Genomic DNA, 21,002 nt, shown 5'->3' with positions numbered 1-21,002 from the left:
TTAATATTTTAGAGGGGAAAATATGTAAGTGTCAACATTTTCTCACAAAAACACTTTATTATTGTTGTGTTGTAACAAATGATGGGAGTGATGGTTTCAGAGAAATCTAGAAAGACTTCTATGAACTGATCCAAAGTGAAGTGGGCAGAACTCAATGTAGAAAGTAACAATGTTGTAAAGACTTTGAAAGACTTAAAAAGTTCAGATCAATAAATACTGTGACCAACCACGATTCTAAAGGACTCATGATCAAACATGCGACCTGCTTCCTGATAAAGGGCTGATGGACTCAGAGTGCAGATTGAGACATTTTAGGGGCGATAGGGCTAATGCAGGAATTTGTTTTGTTTGATTCTACACATTTGTAGGAATGGTTTTGTGTTTCTTACTTTCTCAATAGGGATGAGGGGGAGATAAAGCAGACCTGAAAATAGAATTGACTTAAAAAGTAATAGGATCTCCTGTTCACATTTCATGGCATAGAAGTGCTGTGCAGAATATAATTGGGGAAATAATGATTTAGAATGTGGGCAAAGTGTGTTAAGCTAGAGTACGTCCCCTTAGGTAGGCCTGCTTGTTGTTTAGTCGTTTCAGTCACGTTTGACTCTTCATGACCCCATTTGGCGTTTTCTTGGCAGATGCTGGAATGGTTTTCCATTTCCATCTCATTTTACAGACAAGGACCTGAGGCAGACAAGGTTAGGTGGCTTGCCCGGGGTCACACAGCTAGTAAGCGTCTGAAGCCAGATTTGAACTCAGGAAGATGAGTCTTCTTGACTCCCATCTGGCACTTTGTCCACGGCTTGGTACAGAAGGGCAAAAAATAACATAGCTTCCATCCTTGGGGAGGATGAAGTTTAAACAGGGGAGTTGCAATACACAGACATGAAATCGACCAAAATATGTTCAGATTCATAGAATCATTTCAAGAAGAATTAGCAATGGTACTGGCAGACCAGAGAATGGATTATTGTGTTTTTAAGCAGGGGAAGGAAGTAACCAGAAAAAAACATCATTTTCAGGAATAGGGAAGAGTTTGAGAAAAAATCTTGGAGATTGGAGGAGACTAAACCGAGTTGACTGCCATAGAAATGCATTAACTGGAATGAAGTGGGGGAATGAGAGCAAGCAGGCAAGGAGAGGCTTAAAAATTGGCATTTGCTCCAAAGGACATTCATTAGGCATAAAGAATGATGTGATCTATAAGTGGCAGAAATAGCCTATTTAGAGACCTCAGTTGCTCCTTCTTTTTTTCCCACCTTGGGCAGGCTGAGACCAGATCCTGAATGGTCAGTGCCTGATAAACTCTTAAGAGGAAGATACTAAATTCTAGATGGATGGTTTATCTTCTCTCTCTCTTTTCCTCTTCCCCCAGGTTCATTTGTCTTTTGTTTACCCAAATGACTATACCAGATTGAGTCACATGGAGACACATAACAAGTGCTTCTACCAGGAGAGCTCATACTCTCTGGACAAGTAAGTAACACTAGCCTGGGATATAGGGGTGACCTCCATCCATTTCTGGGAGTCTTCCAGAAAGCCATGGATGGATTAATGTGTGCTGAAGGCATAGAACAGTCTCGTCGATCTGGAGACTCCTTCGAGTCTGAGAATCCCACTGCCCCACGTTTGACTGAGAGAAGGAAGAAGCCCAGAGTTATGAAATACTTTCTCATTGTAAAACACAAAAAGTGTAGCACATTCAGGCCTGAATGAATCTCCCACTTCTGTGGCAAAGCTGCCATATCTCTTGTTGGGCTTCCAATAAAGGAGCAGCCTTTATTCCCTTGTAACATTCTGGCTGGGAGTGAGAGGGCCAATGTGCTTTTTCTCTTTCTGTAGGTTTGGCTTTCAGAAATACATCAAAATTGACCAACTGGACAAACAGAGTCTAGAGTTCAAGGAGAGACTGGAGCAACCAGGTAAGGAACTCTAGACTGAGATGTCCATAGCAGTTTCCTCTTTTGAGTTTCCATTGACTTCCATGGGGAATTCTCATTGAACCTAATGTAAAATCTTATAGATTTTATTGTAAGCTCCTTGAGGGCAGGATCTATTTTGCTTATGTGTCTGCATCCTTATTGATAGTCTTGCCTGGTATGTAGTGCTCATTGATTGACTCTACAAGTTTAATAGATTGTTAAAACTGACAGTATCCTCAGATTGCACCCAGTCGAACCCCTTTCTCTTATAGTTGAAGAAACTGAGGTCCTAGAGGGTGAAGCTATTTCCCCAAGGTCACACAGGTAGTAAGAAGGGCACCAGAACTTGAACCCAAGTTTCCTGATTTCAATACTCTTCTGATTTTCTTTCTTTCTGATACTCTTCCCCTTTATTCTGTGCCTTCCTCCACCCTCTAGACTGAGTATGAGAGGAAAGAGCTATGCAAAGATTCTTTAACATTCAATTAACTTGCCAAAGGGCACTGAGCTGGACAGTGCTGCCTAAAGTGAGGAAAAGGCCTTGTTCCTCTCTAATTTCCAACCTAAGCCATGCAGCCCCAGAGTCAATACTGTTGATAGCAGTGGTAACCTTCTTGGCACACTCCCGGTGTTTTCCATTCCTTCCTGTATTTCCACTTTTTCCTCCTTGAAACTGACCATCTGTACATGGCTGCTTGTAGGCTTTGAAGAGGACCTTCACAATGAGTCCCAGTATGGAGACTTCCTCCCTCCCACTGACCAGGGCCCTAGGATCATAGAACACAAGGGCAACCCTACTTCTGCCCCCAGTCAGGATGCCACTGACTATCACCTGAGAAGCCGGAGAAAGCTCCTGTCCATGCGCCAGAGGAGCTCAGAAGGAGCTTTGCCAAACAAGAACTACAAAGCTTCCTCTCCGGTGAGGACAAGGGACACTCCACTCCAGAACGACAGGGATGATCAGGAGGCCAGCCTTAAGCATCTCCACGGATCATCTCGTTCCAGTCGACATTCCATTGAGCCCTTGGCAGTGACTTCCCCCCACTTCAAAAGCTCTAGGCTAGGAGGAAACCACCAAAGGCAGACCTTGGACCAATCTCAGTGGCTGAATCAGGTTCAGTCATTCATTGCGGAACAGAGAAAGGCTGATGGAGCAGAACCAGAGGCCCGTGGGAGAATTCAGGATGGGGAGGAGGTGGTGGCAGCAGTGGCGGCTGAAGATGAGGAGAGGCCATTGGAGGGGGAGGAAGAGGAGGAAGAAGAGGAAGAGGAAGATGACCTAGGGGATGCATTTGAATATGTGCCTCTGTTTGACCCTGCGGTGAATTGGAACCAGACCTTTAGTGCCCGAAATATGGACTTCCAAACCCTGAGGACCGATTGGATTGATTTAAACTGTAACACATCAGGGAACCTTTTGTTGCGGGAGAGAGAAGCCTTAGAGGTCACACATGTATTTCTGAAGAAGCTAAATCAGAAGACGAGGGGGTAAGGTAAAAGGGTTCTTATATGGGCTGGGAAACATGGGGAGAGGGAAGGGTGAACATTTGACCTGAATCTTCTTCTCTGATCCGATATGAAGTTTAAAACCCCTCAGATGACTGATTACTCTTGGCATCTAGGAGTAGAATGTATTGATTCTCCAGGCCCTCTAAGTTAAGGTGTTTTGAGTGCTTTCTGGAGGGGTATAGCTCATTTTTAAGTTTGGGTATCTGTGGATTCTGATTGAGAGCATCCAGGAGGTGCAGTGAATAGAGCACCCGTTTTAAGAGTCAAGAAGATCCAAGTTCAAGTCTGGCCTCAGATATTTACTGGCTGTGTGACTCTGGGCAAGTCACGTAACCCCTGATTGCTTCTGTTTCCTCATTTGTAAAATGGGGATAATAATAGCTCCTGCCTTCCATGGTTGTTGTGAGGCTCCAATGAGATCATAATTGTAAAGCACTTAACACAGTGCCTGACACAAAATGCTATATCAATATTAGCTATTATCATTATTATTATTTTAATGAAGAACCAAAGCTTTGTCACCAAGTAGCCATGTGATTTGGGCATCGATCACTTCACTCTCCTGAACCTTATTTATCAGTTTACAAATGATGGTCTTATTTGTAAACTTACAAATAATAATGAAATAAAAGGGTTGGGTTAGATCATCTCTAAGGTCCTGCCAGACTGGACAAAAATGGACGACATACTTATTTAATGTGCTGTGCATTTTTAATTTGCACAAGAACATTTCTTTTTAATCAGGGAAGGCTACTTAGAGGAGAACCTATCACTCTGGAGTTTTCTCATTCCATAGCTCAGGGAATTGTAGAACATTGGCATTAAAAGAAGTCTGGAATTCAGATAAAAGTAAGATCCTCATTTTTTGAAGGTTTGAAGGTTGACCCTGAGGGAGTGTGAACTTTAGATTACTCCACCCTACTTAGTCTAACAAAAATCAGGAAATTATGAACTTTAGATTACTCCATCCTACTTAGTCTAACAAAATCAGGAATGTCTACACCCATACTTAAGGATTAAGTATTTTAGAGGATGGCCTATGACAGACATGTGCTAGCAAATGACAAATCAGAAACAACTGACAGACCCCTGGGCTGTCCTAAGTCAAGCCCAAGATATCATTGGTACATGTGAGATGCAGGAAAGTGATGTAAAACCGTCTATATATTTCACATCATTTCCTCTCTCCGGCTCTTTCCCCGGAGAGGTGACTCTGGCTGGCAATGTGCTAAGCATTCTGGCATCTTGGTGTGGCAGCAGCTATTGTCCAGTTCAGTGGTGAGTTTTCCTTGATACTACACTGGGAGAAGCTGAGTAGCTAGTTCAGGTTCAGGCATCTTAGCTGAGCTCTCTTGGAGTTTAGGCTGATACTTTCTCCTTTACCTCCCAAACACTGTCCTCTTAGAGAAAGCCTCTAATCTTCCCCTGGCACAGGCCAGGCAGGAGAAATCTTACACCTTTTCCCTCTCCCTTCTCCTTAATTTCTTTCCTCTATATTATTTAAAATCAACATAAATTTCCAGCTGACCTGGGTATTTTATTTGGGATATTCCCTGGTGACCAAAATTAATTTAGATTAGGTCACAACCCTAAAATTTTCCTTACAGGAGTCACTTAAACTCCCCGAGCCTCAGTTTCCTCATCTGTCAAGTGGAATAATCAGGCTTACGTGGCTTATCTACTGTGGTTGTTGTGACCAAAGTACTGAGTCTTATAAAGTGCTGTGGAAATGTGAATGATTATTTGAAGCCCAGATCTGACCCTATCATCAGATGATGAAGCTATTCTCCCCCATCCTCCCTTAGGCGATACCAGCTACATCGTGTTGTGAACATAGAGAAACGTCGGGACCGACTTCGAGGCAGTCGCTACCTTTTAGAGCTGGAACTTCTGGAGAAGGGTGGTCAGCTAGTGCGGCTCTCAGAGTATGTGCTGTCAAGGGACTGGCGAGGGGTTAGTGTGGGTGGTGGCAAGGAGCCAGAAGCACGCAACTTACGTGGCATGGTCTTGGGCCACCAGCGCCAGCGGCATCTGCTAAATGTCCAATCCAAAGAACCTGAACTGTGCTGGCCCCTTGGCTTCTCCTGGAACCACCATGCTCCTGTCCACTTTATTGTACCCGGTGAGTCACTTGGCAGAGGGAGGGCTGTGATAATGGGGTGGGGAATCACAACCCATTATAACGGGTCCAAGAAGACACTGCAGTGAGGTTATTATAAACAGCAAGACATGTTTTAATGGTTGAGGGGGATAGAGTTCCGGAGCATTCTATAAAAGGCCATGAATGCTGTAACGTGTTGGATGGATGGGTTGGACGTGGAGTTTGATGCACCCATCAAAAATAATAACTAATTATGATCTTACCAATAATAAAAGCATCCATAATAATGAAGTGACAGAAATAGGGAACTATGGAATTAGGTGGAGGGTTTTATAATGAATTAGAGTACATAATGTAATTATAATGGGCTTGATAAGAGGATGGGATTACTTTGGTATCTTTTTTTTTTTTTAAACCCCTACCTTCCGTCTTGGAATCAATACAGTGTATTGGTTCCAAGGCAGAAGAGTATTAAGGACTAGGCAATGGGGGTGAAGTGACTTGCCCAGGGTCACACAACTGGGAAGTGTCTGAGGCCAGATTTGAACCTCGGACCTCCTGTCTCTAGGCCTGGCTCTCAATCCACTGAGCTACCTAGCTGCTCCCTACTTTGGTATCTTAAGACTGTTAAGTAGCAGAACACACTATCCTGAGCAGTTCTCAGTGTAGGCATCGTTCAGTGGATATGAACAAAGCAAGAGGACGTAGTTAATGTAGTCAGGGATGAAAGATCCTCTCTGGCTCCATGCCACTGTAAGAGTTCGTATTAGCCACGGTAGGAGCAGAGGGTTGGTTGGGGCTTCTGGGACGTATCAGTGCCTGTCCATTTTTTCTTTAACTGTCCCTCATCCCTTGGCAGTGAAGAACCAGGCACGATGGGTTCAGCAGTTCATCAGTGACATGGAGAAGCTGTCGCAGGTCACTGGTGATCCCTATTTCAACATCATTATCACTGACTACAGCAGTGAGGACATGGATGTAGAGGCAGCCCTCAAGAGATCCCGCCTACGAAGGTGAGAGGGTACCCTATTGGCCATGGGGGGGGCCCTCAACACTTCCTTTTCCTAAAACCCCAAATTGTGGGAGGTAAAGCCAGTGGGTAAACCCAGTCATTCTGGCCTTCGCTCTAGGGCCATTTTCCCCTTTCGTAAGTCAGATCTCAGAGCCCCTTATTCCTGACCGAGGCTCCCTACCACCACCATTACCGCCCTATTTCTGCTCAGCTTTTTTATGGAACCTCTCGGAGGACTCAGGATGCCCTCTAATCTCTCTTCCCTGCAGCTACCAGTATTTGAAGTTGACTGGGAACTTTGAGCGCTCCGCTGGGCTTCAGGCTGGCGTGGACCTGGTGAAGGTGAAGGAGTCGAAAAGAGTTGTCTTCCCTGGGGAAAGAGGGTAGAGTTGGTGCTGGCCCCTTTAGCCATGAAAAGCTCACAACTGAATCAGCAAAAGGGGGTGGGAGCATCCTCTTCTGCCCCTGGAGGCAATTGGATATCCTAGAGGCAGCCTCCATTTCTAGGGGAGCTGTTCATTTGCTCCTGGAAACTCTGGTGGAAGACCCCATCCTAAATTTGCCTGCCTGGTTTTGATGGGTCCGCAGCTCTGGAGAAGTACCTGATGTTCTATTACAAAGGGATCCAGACAAAAGAGGAGGAAGCAGACAGAAGTGTGCTAGAGCCAGCTTGGAGTGTTCCATTTCCAGCAGGAGGAAATCAGCAAACGCTAGAAATCGGGACTTGATTTCTTACTGTTTTGTTCATTGTCTAGTCTAGATTCTCGGCTCAGGGAAGTGATAGAAAAAATGTTAATAATGAAAATTAAGCGTCAATGTGTGTGTGTACATTTTTTCCCCTGGAAGGAGAATCGCCTCTGGCAGGCTGACCTTATCCTACCCCCTTCTGTCTCTAGGACCCACATAGCATTATCTTCCTGTGCGATCTCCATATACACTTTCCACCTGGAGTCATTGATGTCATTAGGAAGCACTGTGTAGAGGGCAAGATGGCTTTTGCTCCCATGGTGATGAGGCTGCAGTGTGGGGCAACGCCTCAATGGCCGGAAGGTAAGTACTGACCCTGCTGGAAGAGGTCCCCTGGATCGCCCTTTCCAAGGCTAGGACAAAGCATCCTCGCATCCTCTGCACTCCCTCCACTGATGCTGTGGTCCCTGGCCCCCTACCCGTGCAACAACAAGCTTTAGTGTGTGTGCTGAAAGCAGCAGCAAGAATGGAGCCAGGCAATCACTGCAAGACGCAGCTCTTAGCCAGCCACTCTCTGGGCTCCAGTTCTACCCTACTAGAGAATCCAGGAAAAATGCAGCAGTCTAACCACCTGTGCACTTCTGAAAGCTTGAGATTTGCCCCTCGTTTGCAAATTCCTAGAAACCAGTTCAACTCAAAAAAACATTTTTCCCCCTTAAATTCTTACCTTCTGTCTTAGCATCAAGACCAAGTTTTGATTCCAAGCAGAAGAGCAGTAAAGGCTAGGCAATGAGGGTTAAGTGACTTGCCCAAGATCACACAGATAGGAAGTGTCAGAGGTCAGATTTGAACCCAGGACCTCCGGTCTCTAGGCCTGGCTCTCTATCTACTGAGCTACCTTTTGCCCCTGATTCAATAACTACTTAGCATATATAAGGCATTGTACCATACACTAAAGATCCTTGCCCTGAAGGGACTCACGTTATGTTGGAAGAGATAGCTTGCAAAGGTAATTAAGTAGAAGATAATTAGAAGGGAGAACACTAAGAGTTAGGGGGATCTGGAAAGGCTATCTGATCTGAGCCTTGAAGGAGGTAAGAATTCAAAGGAGAGAGAAGTAGAGTCAGTGGAGGGGACCAACACAAACACTTCGGGGCAAAAGATGGAATGGAATGCTCAGTTCTGGGCCAGTTAAATAGAGTGAAATAACTTTGTTAAGATAATCTGGACTCAAAGGATCTCAGTTTGGAGGGGACCCCACATTCAGAGAGGTTAACTTGCTCCTGAATCTTCTTTACAACATACAACATCTGACCAGTGCTCATACTTGAAAACTCCCCATGACAGAGAACTCATCACCTTTCATTTTTGCAAGGTTCTGTTAAAAAGTATTTCCTTATCTAAAATCTTTCTCTTCCGCTTCCACATACAACTCCTAGTTCTGTCTTCATAGTAGCCTAATGGATAGAACACTGGACCTGAATTCAAATCCTGCCTCAGGCATTTACTGGCTGTGTGACTCTGGGCAAGTCACTTAACCACTATCTGCCTTGATTTCATTATCTGTTAAATACAATTAATAACAGCACCTACTTCCTAGGATTGTGGTAATAGAATGTGATGATATTTACAAAGTGTTTCTGAACCTTAAGGTGCCACATAAATGATAGCTGTTACTATTATTATCATTATGATAAGCAAAACCAGACCCATCTTTTTTCACGTTAGTTCTTCAGATTTTTTTTAAAGGACTTATTTTCCCTAAATCTTCTCTTTTCCATACTAAGTAAGCCCAGTTTCTTCTATCATACCTTGTAGTTCCTTCTCTAGGAGAACTGACTTTGTACTTTTAGTGATGGAACTTAATACTGAAATAGCTTGTTTCAGCTGCTCTGTGCTGTTGTTGGCCTTTTACTACACGAAAATCTCAAGTTTTTTCTATGCTAAGTATTGTCTAGCTGTCCTTCCTCCTTCCTTCTTGTCTTCTCCAGAAGGCCACCACATCAGCTGCTACTGGTACTCCAGAAAGAGCCTTCTCTAGTCTGACCAGAAGTTGCTAAGTCAATTGTGGTCATTTCTCCCTCTTAGATCTGACTCCTAATGATCCTGGTCTTGGAGACACACTTGGAATGTTTCCCTCGAGTCATCCTTGATTGTCAATCAGTCGGAGGCAAGAGGAAAGACCTTTCATTTTTCCTGACCCCTGTATTAGTGAGGAAATTGAGATGGAACCAAAGTTGCCAGATACTTGGGGAATAAATATAAGGTAGCACTACTTCCTTCCTTCCCTTCCCCAAGTAGTGCTGTTAATGATGGAGTCAGGTCTGACTGGACTGAAAGGGTAGGTAAAATTCCCCTCAGCCTTTCTTCTTTAAATGATGTTCTTTGAAATTCCCCTCCTAATATATTGAATCTGATTGAGTCTCTAGTAAAAATCAATTTTTTATTGATTTTTTGATCTATTTATTTAGGTAAAAAGGGTTGAAGAGTAATGAGGACAGGGAAAGAGGAAATCTGTAGCTATTTCCCTATACAGATCTTAGAGGTTTGAACCAGGGAGTCTTCTTTAGAATAAGCTCTGGGTTTCCCCTAAGGGAAAAAGTCTTTATCCTAAAGATGTCTTCAATTGAAAGATAAGATCTTTTGTTGCTCAGGCAAAAAGGATGAAAAGATGTGTATAACCTTTACCACAAAGGGTCATTCCCTCTCCCTTCAGATCATTGAGAAAAAGAACCTTTGGCTTCTCAACTGCTGCCTTTTTGAGTTTGACTGGAAAGTTCCCGACCATCCCCCGATAGCATCTGGGTTCCATCCATCTCCTCTTCTCTTGAGATAGTCTTTCAAATTTAGTCTTTCCATTGCTTCTGGTCTTTCCCTCTTCTACACCCCTTGGTGCGAGCTGAGAGGCGGTCCTCAGATGGTAGGATAACTTCTAGAGAAAAGGAATAAAAGAAAAGCCTGGCCAAAGTGGCCTCAGAGCAGGACTGCTACACCCCCATTCCTTCAAGAGCCTGAAGCTCCCCCCTCACTTTTTGAAACTGTAGGTGGGAAGACCTCTCCTTCACCACTCCAAGGGAAGTCCTCTTGGTTTAAATTGCTGGATATCACCCTTATCTCCTTGTTTGCTTTCAGGCTACTGGGAGGTGAATGGATTTGGCCTGCTGGGCATCTACAAGTCAGACCTGGACAAAATTGGAGGCATGAACACCAAGGAATTCAGAGACCGCTGGGGCGGAGAGGACTGGGAACTCCTGGACAGGTAAGTGATTTGAGAGGTGGGTAGGAACCTTGGAAAGGACACAAGAAGCCACTGATGGAGATCTATCCCCAGAAAGGAAGGGCTAAGAGACACAAACTCAGAAGAAACTATCCCATTGGAGTCCAAGTCCTTAGGGCATCAGTCATTGTCAGTGTTGGTCCGAATGTATTGGGAGTTTGTTATCAGTTGCTCAGTTAACCAACAAGGATTTACTGGGCACCCAAATATAAAACCGAGAACAAACTAGCCCCTGCCCTAAAGGAACTTGCGTTCTTTTGAGAAAGACAGTTTGTATATTATGTACAGAACAAGTATGAGTAAAAAAAAATGGTGGTGGGGATGCAGCTTTGAAGGAAATAAGAGATGCTAAGAAATGGGGGTGAGGGGGAGCCATTCTGGGTGTGTTGAGGTCAGCCCTTGCAAAGGTGCCTTAACGATGAGATGCGACCAGTTTGACTGACCCCAAAGAATGCAACCAGGGGAGAACTAGAATACAGTTGGGAAGGTAAGTTGAGCTTTGCAGGGCTTTAAATGTGGAGAGTACATTGGATCTGGGAGAAAACAGAGGTCCGCCGGGGCTTCTATAATAGCAGAGCGATCCGGCCAGGTCTGCCCATCAGAAATTACGTGAGCTCCCATGTATGGGATGACTTCAGAGGAGGGAAACTTGAGGCTGTTTCCAGAGTCCTAGGGAGAGGTGACGAGGGCTTGAATTGGGGTGGGGAACCATATGAGTAAAGAGAAGGTTGCAGGAGATACTGTAATATGATGGTAGAAACAGGTAAGATTTGATAACTGATTGAATCTATGAGAAAGAGTAAGGAGCAGAAGCTGAGAACTGGGGTAACTAGAAGAATGGTAGTATCCTAAACAGAAATAAAGAAATTGGAAGGGAGATTAATAAAGGTAATGGGGTAGGGGGCATTGCAACTAGAGACGGAAAGTCCTGGGTTAAAATCTGGCCCCAGACTCTTCCCAGCTGTGTGACCCTGGGCAATTCACTTGACCCCCATTGCCTAGCCCTTACCACTTTTCTACCTTGGAGCCAATACACAGTATTGACTCCAAGATGGAAGGTAAGGGGGGGGGGGGGAGAGAGAGAGAGAGAGAGAGAGAGAGAGAGAGAGAGAGAGAGAGAGAGAGAGAGAGAGAGAGAGAGAGACACAGTATTGACTCCAAGATGGAAGGTAAGGGGGGGAGAGAGAGAGAGAGAGAGAGAGAGAGAGAGAGAGAGAGAGAGAGAGAGAGAGAGAGAGAGAGAGAGAGAGAGAGAGAGAGAGAGAGAGAGAGAGAGAGAGAGAGAGAGAGAGAGAGAGAGAGAGAGAGAGAGAGAGAGAGACAAGTGGAGGCAAATTTGTTCTGGATTTCAATTGAGAAATGGAGGAAATATAGGATGGTGGTTGAGGGGATAGAGTCAGTCACCTCTTCATCAGAGACTGAAGTAAAGGGGGAGAGAATAAGGGAAGGATTAAGGAAGTTAGGGATAAGAGCAATCTCATGGCGAATGGTTTCCATTTTCTCGGTTGAGTGTGAGGCAAAGTCCTCAGCTGAGAGAATGGAGATATAGGAGGCTTGGGGAGAGAAGACTTGGTGCATAACATTCTCAGTGGGAACTAGAACAGAAAGTCAATTAGGGAGAAGTAAAAGGCTTACTAGCTGGGTTAATGAGAGTCAATGAACATTTACTAATTGCCTAAAATGTACCATGCTAAGTTCTGGGGCTATCAAGAGAGGGAAAAGATAGTACCTGCTCTTGACAAGGGTGCAATATGCAAACAGCTTTGTACAGACAAGCTGTGGAGGCAACTAGGATAAGATAGGATAAGCTAGCTAAGTGGATAGGGCACTGGGTTTGGAGTCAGGAAGACCTGAGTTCAAATCTGACCTCAGCTACTTACTAGCCATGTGGCCCTGGGCAAGTCATTTAATCCTGTTTGCCTTGGTTTCCTCATCTGTAAAATGAGCTGGAGAAGGAAATGGCAAACCACTCCAGTATCTTTGCCAAGAAAACCTTCATGAAGAGTCAGACATGACTGAAAACAACTGAATGACACACAACACACATGCATCTTTCATAGAGAGTCCTGTGATTTCATTGACAAAGGAGTTTCCAAATAAGGAAACTTCCTTTACTAGAACAGGTTAGGGAAAAAAAATAGGTTAGTATCTTTTATATAACCTAGAATTTTCAAGAATTGCCTAGAATCCTGAGAAGGTAAGTGATTTGCCTGGTGTCAAGTAGCTAGTATGTGTGAGAGGCAAGAATTAACCATCATCTTCCTGGCTTCGATGCCAATTTTCTGTATCTCCATTATATTCAGAACTGTATTTTAGGTACATACAGACTCAAGAAGGTGTCAAGTGGGCAAGATTGGTTAGGATGAACCAAGGACAGAGGGAAGGTTTATAAAAGGCCAGTGAGGGTGAAAGAGTTCCCTAAACTTTCCAACTATCTCCAGTGAGCCTAGCATCCTCTGTTTGTCCCATTGCCCTCTGGAAGATAAGCCAGAGAACTCTTTGCCCATGGTTGCTTCCCTAGTGTGTGCAGGCCACCAGAGGAAGGTCTAAATATAAGGGAGAGACCTCATTGTGAATGGGAATATATTCCTGTGTTGTTATAGGGTGGGTTAAAGAAGGGTTCAAACTAGCTATAAATAGAAAATAAAAGTTTATTTACCTAAAGGAAGAATTGAATGGAAGGGAATCAGGGAATAACTTACTTCTAACACACCCCAGATATTAAAATCCTATACTCTCTATAATTAATTATTATTTACTAATTAATTACTAATTAATTCAAGTTAAGGAAGGACAAAGGGGCCCAAAGAAATCTCACAACACAGAGTCCTTTCTTTGATCCAAACAGCAAATCCCAGTAAGATGTCACCAGCAACAGTAGAATCCACTTCTCTGTATCAGCAGCAGTAAATCCAGGCAGAATATCAGGACAGCCAAAGAGAGGGAACCAATGGCTTTTCTGGGTCCACCCCAGAAATACCAAACAGCTACCCTCTGGGTATCCTGACAGCTAGAGCCAAAGCAGCTTCTCTCTCTCATCCAGAGTCAGCCCTCCTGAGAGCTTTGGAATGTTGGCCCTGTAACTGCCCTGTGGGATCTCTTTACTTTCTTGCTTTTTGCAAAGCTAACCCTTTACAACAGTTTCCTAAGATCTTCCCCATATCTCCTTGTGATTTATGTTGACTTCCCCTGTCTCTTTATTCCTCAGGATTTTACAGGCTGGCCTAGAAGTGGAACGCCTTTCCCTTAGGAATTTCTTCCATCGGTACCACTCCAAGCGGGGCATGTGGAACCGTCGCCAGATGAACATGCCATGATCTCAGAAGGGTGTCCAACCAGAACTGACCGATTCCTGCCTCCTGATCTGCAGCTGCTTCCACTCCCGCCCACCAATGGGAGGAATAGGAGGAGTGGGCCAGCACCCCCTCCCACCCTACCTAACTCTATTAAGACATCTCCTCACCTGTGAACCTGGGTGTGGAATCCAAAGGGAGTGGCAGTGTTGTCATTTCCTCCTCCTTTGCGCCTTTTGGGCACCCAACAGGAAGGATTTCTGAGAGGAAAAGCCTTGGAGGGTGATGGAGTCCAGAACAGGGTGGCAAAGATGGAAAGCCTTTTGAGGAAAAGGAAAGGAGCCATCTGCTGCCTTCTACTATCAGCCTACCCTTTGTAGGGAGCACAGACTGTGAAATGGAGACTTTCACTTTTAAAAAAATATTTTATTGGTTGGTGGCAGAGAGGTCGGAGATGGTATTGACTCTTTCCACCATCCACTCTCATCCAACACAGACTGCAAGAAGCCTTGATTTCTCAATCAGAGGAGGGAAAACAACTTCCCAGGGGGATGAGGTTGTATATTTAGGGGATATTCTCAGTCGTGGATCTCTGACCCTCTGCTATGCCATGTTGTTTCTCTTCATCCCTTTCCCAGAAGCGGACTTGTGGTCTAAAAGGTTGAAACCTTGTTGAACACACAACAAGAATCAAGTCTTCTCAAGATGGAAACCCTCCCCCCTCCCCCTCTACCCCCTCAACCCATATCCCCGTCCCTCATTCTTTCCGTCAAGCAAGTGCTTCCAAGCACCTGACTTGGCCATCGGCAACAGGGCATTACCCTATCCAGCTGGAGAAGCTCAGTTCAGGCTGGCCAGAGCACAGGGCTGAAATCTCCATCCCGCCACTCCTTCGGGTTCAGTGACCAATATGGAAACCCTGAGGAGAAGGTCTGGTGAGAAGCTTGTTAAGGCTTCCCAAACCCGTTCCAACTTCCCCCCTTCAGCGCTGGCTTTGTAGAGGATTTTCTGCAGAGCAGAGTGGAGTCCATTCAGCTACACTCTCTCAGAAGGCTAGTGGAGAGAACAGACAAGGGAGGGCAGCAGAAGAGGGGGCTTCTGGTCTGTGTCTAAGAACAGGGATGGGCTCGGGTACTGTTTGTTCTTCCCACCCTTTATTTTAAAATATTTCTAAGTAGGCACCTGGAAAAGGACCGGATCACTGAATTAGTTGGGACTCGGGGTCGGAAGAGCAAGAAGTAAAGAAGCTCTTCCCCTGGAGTAAGGAGAAGAGAACAAAGGAGGGCATCATCAGGAACGTAGCCCCTCGACCCTTTCCCCAGGCTGCTACCTCTGCCTGCTGTTCCCCTCCTTGATCATTACATATGAATCTTGCACTAGTCCCCGGGCTGCCTTTGTGCCTGGGGATTCTCCTGCTGCTGCATTCACCAATGGTGCATTCGATACTGAGTCTCAGCACTCCAGTGTCTGTCTGGGTATGTGAAAAAAAAAAAGAAGGAAGCCCCCTGATTATTGGGGAGGGGGTTTGGGGAAAGTGAATCAGAATCCAAGCCCTCAGCCTAGAGCTGAACTCTATCTCTAGTCAAACCTGCTGCCATCTACACCGAGCCAGGGACAGAGAAGAGTGGGGAAAGGAGTCTGGCTGGCAAGGGGAGGGGGCAGAAGAGCTGGGGTGTCCATGCGAGAGGCCCATTTTCTTTTGGAGTAGCTCTCCTCTGCAGGAACTTCTTTGGAAGATCTGAAATGGGCTTTGACTGGAAAAGGTAAATTGGAAATCACCTTTCTGGTTTGTCTCCTTCAGATTACCAGAGCGCCCACCCCAACCTCCCTGTCTCCCACACCCCGATTTCCTTCCCTGGCCCTTGAACCTCAGTGCCTCATGTTTGACTTCTGTACTGTTACCTCTGTACCATCTGCCTTAAGAAGGAGAGGCCCTGTAGGTCTCTGTTCTGTAAGAGAAAGAGTGGGTTGGGGGAGAGAAAGGGTTAAATACAGCATCTTCTTAGAAAAAGCCAGTCTTTATGTTTTCTTGTTATCTGTCATTGCAGGGAGGGTTGGGGATGAGGGAACTCCTGGGCTCTCCCTCATGGCTGTCATTCGTGTCTCACATCTACCAACGGCCATCTAGGTCAAGGATGCCAGTGCTGCCCTTAGGGGTGTATCAGGCATCCGCTACGTGAGGTGCTGTTGTGGGCTTATAAAGGGAGATGAAATGCTTCCTGCCCTCAGTGAGCTTACAAGCTAACAGGACTGTGTAGGGCGAAAATCAGTAAGCTTATAGTCCAGTGGCCTTCCCCAGACCACGGGCAAGCTACACTTAACCTTTCTGAGTCTCAATTTTCCAATCTGCGAAATGGGATGAATAACTATGGTGCATGGCTAGTAAGTTCTGTTCCAGACCCTGGCACTTATTACTTGTGTTAGGTTAGTCAACTTCTCAGAGGTTCTGTTTCCTCATTTGTACAATGAGAGGGTTGGACTAGATGACCTTTAAACTCAATCTATAATGCTATAAAATCACCTTTCAGGCCTGAAAGTGCTATGTAAATGTGAGATCATTATTATTACCTAAACAGAGGAATGCTGAACCTTTTGCTTGAAAGCTTCAGGCTAGAAGCTCTATACATGGGACCAAACTGGTTTGGAGAGAGCAATGACCCGCTGACCTGCTTATTTCAGATATTTCAGAATGATCGTATTTGGTCAAACCTTGATGATTTCCATTGATCGAAAGGAGCAAAGGCTAGGATTACCAAGAAAGCAGCAGATGAGTTCTACCTGGATTGGAGATACCTTAGGTTTCAAGCAAGCAAAATCCGTGAAAAGAACCGAGTTCAAGTTGAATCTGTAGTTTCATGAGTGTGAACAAGTCACAGCCTCTCTGGACTCGAGGTCCTTAATTTGTAAAATGGGGTGATTGGTTTTGATGACCTCTATGGAACTTTCCAACTCTCACAATTTACAAGTTTGGCTAACGTTAAAATCAGTTGGTATTCTCAGTTTATCTTGGCAGTTGTGTGAGAAATTGGGAGAGAAAAATGATGTGCTACTGGGGAAAAAGCCAAACTTTGATGAAAATTTTGCTATGGTAATCCACAAAATGGATAATGTACCCATGAATAATCAAAAATTGACAATGCCTGAAATCAATATGGCAGCCCACTAGTGGAAGGCTGCCCAATCAGGGAAGGAGAAGCTATTTGACATTTGTACTGATAAAAATATTCAGGACTGGGTTTTTTTTTTGAGAATATCAACTTAATGATTAGGCTAGCATATAACCAATAAATTGGTAGGTCAGTGGCCCTCTCCAAGACTAAAGACCCCAAAAGTCCTTTAGGCAGAGTTATTAATCCAGTTTGGGAGCTCATTATTCAGCACCTCCCCCAAAACATCTTTGATTGGTGAACAGTTAATGAAGGGTTTCTCCATCGAACTATCAAGCCCTCCATACCCCAAAAGGTAATGGATCATGTAGGCTGGAAGATCCTTTATCAATTAACCAGGTTTTAGGTGGGAGGGAAACATTCCTAAGAACAAAGAAAATGCAAAGGTCAATAGACTGAATGGAGCCCCTCTAATCCAGGACCCTGACAGGAATTAATACAGTTTATAACAAAAAAATTCTCACACAGTGGAATTCAAAGGAAAAGGAGTGATTTGAGAAGTCCCCTCTGTCTTAAAGTTCTAGGGATATTCCCTTCTAGAGTTGGGTGATACAATTGAGGAGACCTAAGACTGCCCTCTTGGGTGGGAATACTCAACTAGTAGTGTAGTTTGGTGGAAAGAGCTGGGGAACTGGAAGGTAAGGGGTCAGATTCTGCTTCTGTATGTGTTGGGACCTTGGGCCAGAGACTTAAGGCCCCACTGGTCCTCAGTGTCTTCATCTCTAAAATGGGTAGAGGAGAGTTGGACTAGATGGCCTCTGAGGGCCCTTCCAGTTCTAAATCTATGAGCCTATAAACTGAAAAGTGTAAAGAATGACACATATTGGTTTAGCAGATCACATTATTATTTATTTAAAGATTGCTCTTTTCTCTGTAGAAGGAGGGAAATGGATCTAGAATAGGGAAAGGGAAATGAGCTGACCTGGAAACAATTAGCCCAGAGTTATGTACTTTGTGTCAGAGTCTTGGGTTTGGAGAAATAGTACCAGAAAGGTGGACATTGGCGGGGCATTAGGACATCTACAACCACCAATATAGAATTCACTGATCAATAGAACCAAATAGGATTTGAGTTTGTTTGGGACTAACACTACCATGTTGGGAGCTTTCCCAGGTACTGGTGGGAAGGCATGCTGAGCTGGGCAGAGGTCCTCAAGGCTGGCAGAAGTCAAAGGGAAGCCCAAAGAGCTCCAGGGCCCTCAGCTGTAGAGGAAGCAAAGAGAGAGGTGGCAGGGAAAATCATACTGCCATTATTGCCTTCACCTCAGGAGCCAGCTGACCACTCTCAACCAGTAGAAAAACTAGGAGAGCAAGTGTCTCACCCTGATCACCAAAGAGCTAGTCTAAGAGAAGGCAAAGGAGGGAAATTTCTGGCATACATAATTCCTGAAAGTTGCCTAAGGATCTGCCCCCAAACCCTCCACTTGGCCCTCTGTTGTGGCTCCCCTTTACAATCTGGCCTAACCCTCCCCATCTCCTTATCTAGGCTCTCTCCCAAGCCTCACCCCTTGGTGTTTAGGTCAGTCCTCTCTTGTTCTGCCAGACTCCCACCCTTCCCAGAGGCTGAGGAGGACTAGGGAATAGACCACGTGTGGGCCTGAACAGTGTCCTTCCATACTTTCTCCTCACCTGAGCCTCAGGCTGGATTCAGTAGGGCTTGGGTGTGGGCCAGGATTGCCCCATCTTCTGCACCCCAAAAGCTGTGATGAAAATATTGATAATGACAGTTATGAAGACCATGGCCATGGTGGTGTTGTTGAGCTGGTTCAGCCGCTGTTGCTTTGACACCTCATTCAAATTCATCCGAGCTGTAGAAGATTGGAAAAGTTGGGGTGAGGAGTGGGTGGAGGTGCTGGAGCCAAAGGTGGGCACATCTCTTAAAATCTCAGAAGCTGCAACCACAGAGGGGGTGAGTTGCCTAGAGTAGGCGAAGGGAATCAGAGGGCTGGAATTTCTCCTCCCTCCCCTTTCTTTTTCCCCCAGTCCAGTATATGGGGCTTCCATGAAACAATATACTAGGAGCAATAATAATACTTTACATTTGCATAGGGCTTTGCAGTTTATAAAGGGATTTCACACATTTGACATCATTAGTATCATCACTGATGACAAGTTGAGCTTCAAGGTTTGCAAAGTACTTAACACATAGCTTTCTCTTTTTATCCCTTATCTTCCATTTTAGAATCAGTACTGTATATTGGTTTGAAGGCAAAAGAATGATAAAGGCTAGACTTGTCCAGGGTCACACAGCTAGGAAATGTCAGCCTGAATTTGAAGCCAGGATCTCCCATCTCTAGGTCTGGCTCTCTATCCACTGAGCCACCTAGCCTCCCCTCTTGGTATCAATTCTAAGACAGATGAGTGGCAAGGGATAGGCAATGAGGGTTAAGTGACTTGCCTAGGGTCACACAGCTAAGAAGTATCTATGGCTGGACTTGAACCAAAGTCCTCCTGGCTGCAGGTCTGGTACTTTATCCACTGTACTACCCTCAACACATTATCTTACTGGATCATAATAAAACCTTGACACCAGAATTACCCACCACCAATTGAAGTCAAGAACTAATAAAAGAACTCAACAGAAGACTGAATGTTAGATGGATGCATGGGGGGACAAGGGGAATTCATGCTAAGAGTAAACAATATCTTTCTGACATTGCAAAGTTTTCGAGCTATACTGGAGGCAGGTCAATCTCCATTTTGCCAAGAGAAGAGAAAGCCAGCCTCCCCTTCACTCATCTCCCCAGTCAGGAAAAATAAAATGTTCCTTTAAAAACTAAAAGGTTGGAGGAGAACCAGGGAGTTCAGTAGATAGAGAGGCAAGCCTGGAAATGGGAGGACCTGGGTTCAAATTTTGCCTAAGATACTTCCTAGCTGTATGACCCTAGGTAAGTCACTTAATCTCTGTTGCTTAGACCTCACCACTTTTCTGCCTTGGAACCAATACATAATATTGATTCTGAGATGGAAGGAAAGGATTTTTAAAAAATTGAAGGACTTCAAACTGAAAACAAGCTAGGAAAAATCAATTCCAGGGGGGAAAAAATCTGAGAAAGCTGGAAGGCAGAAGAGAGATTTGTTCTATTTGGCTCCCAAGCCAGGAATAAGGTACAGGGAGTGGAAGTTTTAGGGAAACATGTTTAGGTTCAGCATCAGAGAAAATTGGCCTATTAGACTAACCCAAAGTGGAATTGGATGTCTTCGGAGGTAGTATGTTCCTCATTGTTAGATGTGTTCAAGTTACCTGGAGATACAAGGGGAAACAAAGAGCAACTCTTCAGCATCCTTGGCCTTACCAGTTATGATGAGGAGTATCCCGATGACCACCTGCAAGAGGAGAGAGATGCTGAGGAGGGTGACAAGGATTGTGTAGTAGGGAGAGAGTGGTCCCCGTTCCAGGACAGCCTTCAGGCGAGTGGCATTGGACATGAAGAGGGCCACATCCAGCATGCTCTCTGAAACACTCTTCTTTGTGGTATAATGGTTAAAGTTGATAGGCAGGTCCCTCCTGGGGCTGGGATTCCTGGGCTACAGGAGAAAGAAGCAAAGTCAACCATGAAGTCCCAATATTCAGTACAGTAGAAAGAGTCTTGGATTGGGGGTCAGGAGACCTGGGTTCTAATCTGGACTCTGCAGCGACTTTTCTCTGTGATCCCAGGAGGATTATATCACCATCTCTTTGCACCTCAGTTTTCTCATTTGTAACTGAAGAGTTTGAAGTATATGCTTTGTGGGGTCACTTCCCAATTTAATGTTAATGAATTCTAACACTAGGAGGCTGACTCCTTAGAGAATTTAGAGCATGCTCTTTCTACACACACACACACACACACACACACACACACACACACACACACACACACACACACACTCCACTTAGGGCATCCTAGCTTGGCCTCAGCTGTCCAGGTTTCTATCCCTTCTATGTCCTTTTATTCCTGAGACCCTTTCCCCAGAGTTCAGGGAGTGTTGGGGAGGTGGGTGGGAAGGAAGCAAGGACATGCTCAGAACAGAGGATCAATGAAGGAATTGGG

General features: G+C 44.9%; 2 protein-coding genes across 3 annotated transcripts in view; one reads left to right on the top strand and one right to left on the bottom strand.

The window, feature by feature from the left end:
• B4GALNT3 (beta-1,4-N-acetyl-galactosaminyltransferase 3) overlaps positions 1 to 15,816 on the top strand; it is a 144,161-nt gene extending 128,345 nt beyond the window's left edge. For both annotated transcript variants that reach the window (XM_007503794.3, XM_001373124.4), the window contains 9 exons: positions 1,376 to 1,476; positions 1,843 to 1,922; positions 2,624 to 3,410; positions 5,237 to 5,553; positions 6,392 to 6,545; positions 6,814 to 6,886; positions 7,441 to 7,594; positions 10,364 to 10,490; positions 13,717 to 15,816. In XM_007503794.3, the coding sequence (XP_007503856.1) occupies positions 1,376 to 1,476; positions 1,843 to 1,922; positions 2,624 to 3,410; positions 5,237 to 5,553; positions 6,392 to 6,545; positions 6,814 to 6,886; positions 7,441 to 7,594; positions 10,364 to 10,490; positions 13,717 to 13,825 (1,902 nt within the window). In that variant the 3' untranslated portion in view covers positions 13,826 to 15,816. The remainder of the gene's footprint in view (positions 1 to 1,375; positions 1,477 to 1,842; positions 1,923 to 2,623; positions 3,411 to 5,236; positions 5,554 to 6,391; positions 6,546 to 6,813; positions 6,887 to 7,440; positions 7,595 to 10,363; positions 10,491 to 13,716) is intronic.
• A 1,979-nt stretch (positions 15,817 to 17,795) lies between these two features.
• On the bottom strand, positions 17,796 to 20,783 carry NINJ2 (ninjurin 2). Its single transcript, XM_016425969.2, has 3 exons — positions 20,265 to 20,783; positions 18,598 to 18,776; positions 17,796 to 18,171 (listed from the first exon to the last, which is right to left on the bottom strand). Exons 1-2 carry the CDS (start codon positions 20,416 to 20,418, stop codon positions 18,616 to 18,618), a joined length of 315 nt encoding a protein of 104 aa, XP_016281455.1. The 5' UTR covers positions 20,419 to 20,783; the 3' UTR covers positions 17,796 to 18,171; positions 18,598 to 18,615.
• Between the last annotated feature and the right edge of the window lie 219 nt (positions 20,784 to 21,002).

This window comes from Monodelphis domestica, chromosome 5 (genome assembly GCF_027887165.1).
Source record: "Monodelphis domestica isolate mMonDom1 chromosome 5, mMonDom1.pri, whole genome shotgun sequence".
Taxonomy (NCBI): domain Eukaryota; kingdom Metazoa; phylum Chordata; class Mammalia; order Didelphimorphia; family Didelphidae; genus Monodelphis; species Monodelphis domestica.
The sequence above is the reverse complement of the archived record's forward strand: the minus strand, read 5'-3'. Positions and strand labels throughout refer to the sequence as shown.